Source organism: Fukomys damarensis, unplaced genomic scaffold (assembly GCF_012274545.1).
Source record: "Fukomys damarensis isolate Sample0158 unplaced genomic scaffold, DMR_v1.0_HiC HiC_scaffold_38, whole genome shotgun sequence".
NCBI lineage: Eukaryota > Metazoa > Chordata > Mammalia > Rodentia > Bathyergidae > Fukomys > Fukomys damarensis.
The window spans coordinates 35,857,969-35,868,701 of NW_022900950.1; the positions used below are offsets into that span (position 1 = coordinate 35,857,969).

Sequence of the window (10,733 nt, forward strand, 5' to 3'; positions counted from 1 at the left end):
TTTTTTTTTTGATACCGGAGAGTGAAAACAGGACCTTGCACTTGTAAAGCAGGTGGCAGAACCACTGAGCTAAGTATCTGGCCCTTGTTTGGTACTTTCAAAATGGTGTAAATGTCTATGCATACAGAGGTTAGATTCCCTGGGAAATGCATTCTGAGATGGACAGTCTGTTTTGAGCATAGAAAATTTATTAAGGATACCCTTAGGGTCCATGTCTATAAGAAAATGAAAGAAGTAGGGAGTAGCAAAGATGATAACCCTGGATCAGAACTCCCCACATGCTACTAGGGAGCAGCATGACTTTGACCTAGGCAAATATCTTTGGATAAAGGCATTTTTTAGAGGGGCTCAGCTCAGGAACATCAACTGCCAGCACTTTAGCTGAAAGATCAAATGCCTCATTTCTGTAAAGAACACCACAGACTCTACTGCATTGTTTGTTGTTTAAGATACATCCATACTAAGGAATCAGAGCTGCTTTTAAGAACAAAATGAGCCACATAGTTCAATGAAAAAGCAAATAACAGAACACATCCAGCCAGTATAATTACATTCATATTTACAATCCTGTGTACTGGGAGAGGGATATTTAGATGCTAGTGTTTATATAAGCACTTAGAAGAGACAAATTGTTAATGGTAGTTGCCTCTACTATAAACAGTTAGAACAACAGGAGAAAAAGGAAATGGATTACTGCTACATTTTTTTTCTATCCACTTATCTAAAACCATCACCAGTTTGTCAACCATGTGAGTAAACCATCTTAACAGTGGGTCCTTCAGCTGTGTGTGTTACTTGAATCTTTTAGAAGAAAAATGCATTCCTATATCAGAGCAATTGTTTAAGTAGTATTAAAAAGTAAGAAGTTCAAATACTTGCACAAATTATATATTTCATTGTTTCAAAAATATTTTAATATATGTGCTAATTTGTTTCATTCATACTAGTAGGTTATCTTAGATTATTGAGCTTTGTGTTATCTGTTCCTTTTTTATAAGAATCTTACTGGTGTAAGTCTTTTAACTACTATACTCTGAAGATAACAATACACAGTGTGTTAACTATTGTTGTTCGACTATTTTGTTATGAAATTTTATTTTATTTTTTCATAAAATAAAAAACCAAAAAACCTTTTTCATAGGTTTAACCAGTTTTCATTGTAATTTCTCACTAAACTCACTGTAAAAATGAGATGTCTTCCTAGTATGATTATGCCTTCTTAAAAGACTGATTTTTCTACAGCAGAACTTCTCAGGCAGTGTAATTATACAGGGAGGAAAAGGAACCTACAGGAAAAACAGTTAATATGCTTTTTACCCCTGGCTATTTTCTCCTTCCTTAAGTTTGCCTGAAAATAAGTGTCACTTATCCACCTTCTACATACAGACTGTTCACTGAATTGTTCCACCAGAGGTTTTCTATTTATAACTTCCATTAAAAATTAAAAGATAATACTACAGTGAAAAGATATCAACTTTAAATTGTATTACATAGCACAAAAGAATGGACTTAGTTTTCATATTCCATTTGGTTATAATGTTAATTATCACATCACCTAGTTTGTCCTTTTTCACCCAGCTCCATTCCCACACATAAAATCTCTTGAGGATTTTCTTTCTGTCTCTACTGTTCCTGCCCTAATTTCGGCCCTCATCAGTTCCCATTTTGATTCTTACAGCAACCTCCACTCTTGGTCCCCTAAAATCCATTCTCCATACTAGGCCTGAGCTTCACAAATGAATGCTGTTGCTTCCTTTGTCTGCTACAAATCTTGTGGTTCTCTGAATAGTTAAGGGTGAAGTTCTTTGGCTGATCTGAAACCCACCTACTCCTCTATTTAATTCCCTCACTCAATCTGCTAAACACAGATTCTTTCCTTTTACTCGAGAATACCTCTCTTTACTCGAGAATACCTGCTGTTTCATTCTTACAATTCTTCAAGATGTTTTTCTCCTGCCTAGAACACTCCTTATTCTACCTTTCCCGTGGTATGGCTAATGTCTGCTGGTGCTTCAAGGCTCTGTTTCCTTGTTTGCTCTGCAGAAAAGCCTCTCCGACCTCCACTTCTGATGTAGGTGTTCCTCATCAGGATTCTTGTAATATTATATGGATACTCCCATCAGAATACTCACTGGCACTAAACTACATGTTATGTATAATTTATCTCCCTGACTAAGCTGTTAAGCCAGCCTTAATAACTTAATATCATCAGTTTTTTGTACATTGTTCCTAATAATTGTTCAATACTTACTAAATTTAGATGGATCACACAAAAATTCGTTATTGAGAAATTTAATGCATATATATCCTCTTTTGTCTTTTCCCTTCATATTTGGATTCCATTAAAATCTGTTTGCATGAGATAGATTTTTATGTTTTTTTTTAATCTGGGTGTCACAATATTCTACTTAATAGAGTCATTTTCCTTCATCTAATAAATAGCAAAAGAAGAAGTTTTTTTTAAATAGCCAAATGGGCAAGGGAATTCATTAGTAAATGACTGGGGTCAGTATGCCATCTAGAATTTTGAGAGATAATGATTGAGATAATGACCTAGGCTATAAACTACTCTGTTTACTTTTTAGGAACTATCCCTTCGACATAGTGACATTGTTAAACCTTGTTCTATTCAAGGCCTCTGACACCAACAGAGAAATTTATGAAATCTCCATGCAGCTCATGCAGGCAGGTATCATTTACTGGCATGGAAAATATCTATCCTTGAACATTTCTTTTAATACATTGTCTCTGTGTATCATGAGTGGATTTCAAGAGTAAGAAAACAGTTATATAATATTCTGTAAACATACTAACTGATGCTTTATACTTAATTCTGTACTAAAATAAGCCTTACAGGGCCGAGGGTTTAGCTCAGTGGTTCTGCTGCCTGCCTTGAAAGCGCAAGGACCTGAGTTTGATCCCCGGTACCAAAAAATAAAGAAAGAAAAGAAAGGAAAATAGGCCGTACAATAGTAGATTCTGTTATAATTTTTATTAAATATAACTGCTATTGAGTTGCTAGTTAATGTCTTTTCACATTGTTTCTGTCTCTCCCACCTCTTAATAGATCCTGGAAACAAAGCTTTTTGTATACTCAAAGAAAGTCTCCGAACAAAGACCTGGCAGTATTCTCTATGGGACGCACGGCCCATTACCGCCCCTCTACAGTGTGTCACTAGCTCTCTTGTCAAGTGAACTGGCCAGGATGTACCCCGAGCTCACTCTGCCACTCTTCTCAGGTATTGTAAAATAGTCAACACTGATACACAGCCTTACTCTAACCTAAGGGCTGATCAAAAATAGGATGTATGTTTGAATCTTTAAAAAATTTTACAGTAAAAGATACATTGCCATTAATCTCCCTCAGAATACTCTCTTTCACTTTAAACAAACACGCATGCCATCATCATTCTTGCAAGCTTCTGAAGTAGTTCTGGATGTATTTGTGTCTTTCCAAAGTATGATCAAAAAGATAGTGAATGCTACTGCCAAATGCCGTCCAACACAAAAATTATGCTTTGCCCTCATTCATCTTATTTACTACCTTCAGCACTGTGCAACTTCTGGCTTTTCCCAAAGTTAAAATGACCTTGAGAGGGAAACATTTTGAATTGATTCAAGACATAAATACAGCCAGGACAGTGAAATTAAATACCCACAGTGAGGGACTTCCAGAACTGCTTCAGAAAATAGCAAGAATGATAGGATAAATATGTTTTATTTGGAGGAGGGTAAGGGGGATTGATGGCAATGTGTCTCTTACTGCAGTAATAATTTTTTACTTTAAAGATTCACTTGTAGTGTAATTTTAGAGTCAAAAATTAATGGTGCTAAAATTATAGGTCAGAATTTCTATGAGCTAAATCCAGTTAGAAGTAAATTCAAGAATATGTTTAAAATATTTTAAAATGTGATTATCTAAAATAATGTAGATACCAGCATATAAATGAGAAATTTAAAGATGCTTAGATTAATAAAAACACTTTAACATAATTATATATGTAAATTTTTCAAAGAAATTAAATATGAGCAATACAACAGACACTACTAATTGCTTGTGGCAAGTTGTTTGGAGGTGGTGGTAACTGGTGTTTTGTAGCTTATGTATCATTACATATATAAATTTGTGACGGTGAGTTTTGGTACATCTTTGCAAGCAATTTTAATGAATAATTTTTGTAAGGCTCCATTCTTAAAGGATTGTTTGTCCATTAACTTGTTAGTTAAGCTCACAGAGTACCTTGCAGAGGCAGACATGGTGTCTTAAATTCATCCTCTTATCCATCTGCATCTCCACTGCCTTGGTCCCATTTCTCTCAATCCTTCCCTGCCTTCACACTCTTGCCTGCAATCCATCTTCCCCACTGCAATTCATCCAGTGTACAAAATTAGATTTCCACAACACTTCTCAATTCAGACTTCTCTGCCTAGTTGTCCCAAAGCACAATAATAGCTCCCATTCACTGAGTAGCTAATATGTGCCAGACTCTGCTGTACACATTTTATATGTATTTTGTTTATCTTTACAACCCTGGTGTAGTTCAGAGGTTAGACAGATGTTCTGGAGTTGAACAGCCTGGCCGTGCATTTACTGGCTATTTGACCATGGGCAAGTCACACAACTCTAAATTATTTTGTTATCTGCAAGAATAAGAACTACCTCTTAGGATATGAGAATTAAAATGAGCTGATGAACCACAGTCATTGGCTCAGTCCTAACATGAGATTATCTTTACCAACATCATCACCACCATCATCCTCCTCCCTTATGTTACCAATGTGCAACTAATGCTTAGAAATATTAAATAATTTGCTCTAGACAATATAGCTGGAAAATGCCAAGCCAAAATTAAATCTAGTCCTACTTCCTCCAAACCCAATGCCATAAAATTGGGATCAAGAAAATGGGGGGGGGCAGGTATGAGGGGAGGAGGAAGTAAAAAGAATTCAGATGTGGCAGGTATATGTGCCAACTCTCTAGTAATCATTGTACTGCAAACATGTACTAATAAATTTTTTTAATAAATAAGTCACCGGCCCTAAAAAAAATAAAATTGAAACTCCTTAACTTATGCTTTTAAAACCTCCATTTTCTAACTTGCTTTCTACTTTTTCATCTAAAAACCCTCTACTCCAATCCTACCTAATCTATGACCAGTAGGCCCAGCCTCTTGTTAAACCTTGCTTCTGTGAATACTGTTTTCTCTGCTTGGAAAGGCTGTCTTTCTCCTTAACTTCCAACCCTCCCTAAAATCTGATTTTAAAACTACCTCTACTGTGTGTACCTCTCCAGTCTGTCTTAGGCTTAAGCTGCTGACATTACTGCAGTATTGGAGAGAATGAACTGAAATCTTTTTAGTACATTAATACTTTTCATGGAAAACTAAAATTTATTTTTAATCACTTCAGTTGGGATTTGAGCGCCATTTCTGTATTAGTCTGCTTGGGTTCTGGGCATACAGAGATGAATAAAACAGTCTTTTCAGTCAAAAGCTCAAAATAGCAGTAGTGACAGATGTGGTCATGATTATGATAAAATGTGGCAGATACAATTTTAAAAAGGAAAAGGATAATCAAATTCATGAGATGAAAGCAGTTATTAGGCCAAGAGTATTGAGAAAGACTTCCTAGAGAAGTTGATGTCAGAGCTGTACTTTAGAAGAGAAGAAATTTACAAAACAGACAAGTAGTTGACAGACTGTCCAGATGAGCAGCATACAGTTTGACTTAAGGGAATAAAACAGCCTGATGACCTCTGGAGGTAGTATAAAGATGTCGGGGTGGCTAACATAACATACAGGGAATGGATAAGTCTAGAGACAGTCATAGACAGAGGAGATGCCAAGTCTCAGAAGGCCTTGTATTGTACACTAGGAGTTTTTAGGCCAGAAGTTCCATATGTGTTCTCTTTGAGCCCCCTCAGCACTCTATGAATAGAGAGGGCATCTAAGTAGGCTGCTAGGGTTTTCAAAACTATTGCTGAGTTTCAAACAAGAAGAGGTGTGACAAGATCAGTGTGTGTTGTAGAAAGATAGGCAGCAGTGTGAAGAGCTGAATGAAGAATTTTCAGTCCAGAGAGAGTGGACCACTAAAGAAATGATGACAGTAAGTCAAGCAGGAAATAATAAATGATAAGGGCCCAAACCAAGACAGCCCAGTACAAATGGAGAGGGGAAATTGTAGTCAAATACTGCTGGACAAGAGCACAGAACAGAGTTGTTGGTGTGACACCAGAAGGGAGGTTAACATGTTGACAGCCACCCAAAGAACCAAGCCAGGGGTAGTAGAAGGTTTAGCAAGGTAGAGATCATCAGTGCAGCTTGTGATACTGAGTGTAGGCTTCTGCTGGACCTTCCCATATATAGACAGGCCTGGAGTCAGGAGAAGGCCAGCACTTAGGACTCATGTCAGTAGAAGGCTTTAGAGCCAAGTACATGGAGGAGGTCAGCAATGGAGAGAGCACAGAGTGAAAGAAAATAGCTCAGCACCTGACTGCAGACTTAATGAAGGGCACAGGAGGAAGGGAGTTGTGTTCAGAGAGGAGAAAAAATTCCCAGGAGCCAGTGTCATGGGTCCTTAAGAAATCAGAGAATTTAAGAGAAAAGAGCAATCACTCCACTGCCTGAGGTGGAATAGAGAGATCCCAGATGATAGGGGCTAAAAATGGCCCTCTGAGTTTTGGTAACTGTTGATAGTTTCCATGGAGAGGTAGCAGCAAAAACCAGAGTTCAGTGGCTTGGCTGAGAAAGAAGGGGAATCAAGCCAGGCAGTAATGCACACCTATAATCCCAGCTAGTGCGGAAGCTGAGGCAGGAGGATTTCAAGGTGAAGGGCCAGTGTGGGCAATTCAGCATGACCCTATTTCTAAAAAAAAAAAAAAATTTTAAAGCTGAGGATGTAACTCAACATTTCCTAGTTCATTCCCCAGTACTACGACCACCGCTACCACTCCCAATAAAAAAAGAAGAGGAAAAGGGGAGGAAGGAGGAGAAAGGGAAGGGAAACAGGCAAGAACTAAGGTGGGATGCAATCAAAGTTTTTAAGAATGAACAATATCAGAGCTAATATATTAGCTGAAATGGAGAAGCCAATAAAGTGGGAGCTGCTGACGGAGGAGATAAATAGTACAGCACATTTAACAAGCCAAGACACTCATATAATGAGTTGCAGTCATTTCTACATTTTCTTCCTGAATTTGTCCTTGGGCTGTTTTGATTTATGAAGAACTTTGTTAAAATAACAGGAAAAAATTAAGAGGGATATAATAGATTCCTAACTCTTATTTTTACTGCCCATACTCTTATAAACATTGTGGTGAGATTTTTATTGCATGTAATTTTAGATGACCTAATTACTTATAAGTAGCCAGACAAGTTGTTCAAGTCCTTCCCAAAGCAGCTAGAAAAAATATATAGCATCCCACTAACATGATCTCACATTTTATTTAATTTGTATCTGGAGGGGTAACTAGGGATTGTTCCCAGATCTGTAGTGTTTTCTTTTTTCTTTTCTCTTTAAAAATACCTCTATAACCTAGGTGCTGATCTAAGCTCTTGGAATATCTCAGTCTTACACCTGTACTATCTTGGACCTGGCATCCTACAAAATCTAATAAACATAGTAAACAGGCAAATAAAGCAGTATGTTAGAAGGGGATCATTACTACAAAAAGTGTACAGATTTCTATTCTGTTTAAAAGTAGATATTTTTAATAGGGCTCTCCATCTGATTGGAATTTTATCTCCTCTCCAAAGTCTGGCTCTTTTACCTGATATAGTCCTGAATCTTCACAAGCAGAAAGCATTTTCCTCATCAGGCTCCTAATATTTGGTACCATCCTTACGTCATTTGTCACTTTCTCCCTTGCCCCGGTTACTTATCAGCATAGCTTACCTGAGAGTCTTCTTCCCAAGACAGGAGCCTCTTTGTAAGTTTGTGCTGTCCCCAGCATGTTTCATGGTGAATTACACTGGGAAAATAAAAGAATGTTCTGATTTTCTAAGGTTCTAAGGATATACCATAAACAACAATAACAGCATCTAAACTTAGAAACTAAGTAAGCATAAAGTTTTGATTTCTGTAAAATACAGCAGCTTAGCACTGTCTGATTAATGGGGTATAGCATTAAAAATATTCTTCAAGACTTTAATTTTAGGAAAAGGGCTGAATCAATTACAGTTATCTTTTGGGGGACCCAGTAGATTATTGTAGTATAATTCTTAGCATCTGTGTTCTGTCACTTAGCGGCCATGGCACTCAGAGTGACATTACATGCCACACTTGATAACACGTGCACAAGGGGAAGCTTACTAATTTCCCTTCGCCTAAAACAGTTTCTTTCTAGATATGAGAAGTAGATTACTTCAGAGCTCACTGCATGTCCATAGAGCTGTGTGCCTCTCATTCTGTAGAAATTTTATTCATATGATAAAATTAAATGCTACTGGCGATAAAATGACACAGAAATGCCATCTGAGAAAATAATGGACAGATGGCTGAGCTGGACTGAGAGGTTAACCCTTTAGGTGCACATATCTTAAAGAGTGAGGTACAGCACTCAGCAGCTACCTTACACACACTCCCCAATTTTCAAGGAGCTTCCACCAACTGGGTTTATTCTTGGGAGTCCATAGCTCACTTTTAACAACTAATGTTTCATGGAAGACCCTTTGTAAGTCATTGGGTAATTGAGATAATAATTATCATTTTTAGACGATTCCTAATCACCACTCATTAGCAGCCTCCCGGATGACAGACACAGTGCCAACCTTTTTAATACATTGTGTTGTGCCCCCTTCTGCAGCACATATACTAAAGTTGGAATGAATACATTGTGTTTACAACTTCACAGTAGCCGGCTGTTCCCTAATGGCCCCATTGTACACATGAGGAAACTGAAAAGAGGAGTTAAGTAACTAGCCCAGAGTCACATGCAGCTAGACTGTGGTAGAAGGGGAGTCCGTGCTCATGTCCTTCTGATTCCATGTGCCTTGCTTCGTGTACTCTGACATATCTCTTCCACTAACAGTGGATATGCACAGAATGCCAGACATGTGACAATAGGCTTCATAGCTAACCTTGTTTTTGTGATTGTTGTGGCTTGGGGAGCTTCTTTATATGAAAGTGCTTTTTATAAATGGAAGGCATTGTTTTATCAGTAAGTTGGTATTTGTGCTTTAGTTAATTTTGGTGGAATAATAACACATGGCTCTCTCTCCTGCAATTTACTTTAGAAGTCAGCCAGCGATTCCCCACAACGCACCCAAATGGGCGTCAGATCATGCTCACCTACCTGTTGCCCTGGCTGCACAACATTGAGCTGGTGGACAGCAGGCTCCTCCTCCCAGGGTCAAGCCCGAGCAGCCCAGAGGATGAAGTCAAAGACCGGGAAGAAGTGACTGCCTCTCATGGCCTCAAAGGGAATGGCTGGGGCTCTCCAGAAGCTACATCACTGGTCCTTAATAACCTCATGTACATGACAGCCAAGGTGAAGTCACCTAGCACCACATTGTCATCAAAGAAAGCCCTGGCCTAATCAAGCCCCATTTTCCAAAGCCCGTGAAAATGACATTTATCATTAGGAAAAAACAGTGGTGATGGTTTTACAATGCAAATCTACTCACTGACACTGAGCTCTGCAATTAAAAATGATTATGATGAGGTCTGAAGTATGGCTCTGTGGTACAATGTGTGGCTACCATGTAGAAGTCCCTGGGTCCAATCCCCAGTACCTCCTCCCAAAGAAAGTAGTTATGGAAAATTTTCTGTTAGGTATATTTTACTGCAGTTGAAAAAATAAAATAAGATGGCTTTTTAATTGTGTGCATACATATAGCATGCATGACTAATTTGTGCTTCATGAGTTGTTCTCCACTGAAAAAATGGCATCTTCTGATAAAGACTGTTTCTTCCTTATGATTTTTGCAATAGTAATGACCCTCAAAACCACTTTCTGTCAAACATTTTGCATCCTTATAATCTTCACACATTTATTTTGTTTGCTGTAGTATGGGGATGAGGTTCCTGGACCAGAAATGGAAAATGTTTGGAATGCATTGGCCAACAATGAAAAATGGAGCAACAACCTAAGAATCACCTTGCAGTTTCTCATCAGTCTGTGTGGGGTCAGCAGTGACACCATACTCTTACCCTACGTAAGTGTGTCTTGGGCTTCCTTTTGTTTTGTTTTGTTTGTTACCAGGGATCAAGCTCAGGACCTTGCGCTTGTGAGGCAGGCGGCGTAGCTATCTTGATGGGACTTCCACATGCGATATACAAGTTAGAATGTACTCTCGGCTCTAATTAAAATGGAGTTGTGCAGTTTTGCCAGTCATGCTCCTCTCCTGAGAGCTTGTCCACATAAAGGTTTCCTTCTGCCTCCAAGATTCAGGCAGTCTGTGATAGTGTCTCCTGCTGTCCCCTACCTCTAAACCTAGGAAAACTAAAACCTATGAATTAAGGTGTGGACATTTTTCTAACAGTTACCAGATGCTGCCTTCTATAAACATTAGTGTCAGTTTATAAGAGACCATAGGTAAAGCTTTGCCTTTACATTACTACTAATAAAAATGTTTTTACATATATTCTGATGCTTTTGAAGCAGGAAAAAAAAATATTCCTGGTTTTTCTTTACAAATTTAGGTGACTGGAGAAAGGTAAGCAAAGATTTCTGATGTTTACTGTGGTAGGATCAACAGAACAGAACCTTTTTTTTTTTTTTTTTTTTTTTTTTT

General features: G+C 38.1%; 1 protein-coding gene across 6 annotated transcripts in view; it reads left to right on the top strand.

The window, feature by feature from the left end:
- The window catches only part of Fry (FRY microtubule binding protein), a 353,736-nt gene that overhangs the window by 256,175 nt on the left and 86,828 nt on the right, over positions 1-10,733 (top strand). For all 6 annotated transcript variants that reach the window (XM_010623889.3, XM_010623892.3, XM_010623891.3 and 3 more), the window contains 4 exons: positions 2,586-2,685; positions 3,068-3,239; positions 9,234-9,487; positions 10,008-10,154. In XM_010623889.3, the coding sequence (XP_010622191.1) occupies positions 2,586-2,685; positions 3,068-3,239; positions 9,234-9,487; positions 10,008-10,154 (673 nt within the window). The remainder of the gene's footprint in view (positions 1-2,585; positions 2,686-3,067; positions 3,240-9,233; positions 9,488-10,007; positions 10,155-10,733) is intronic.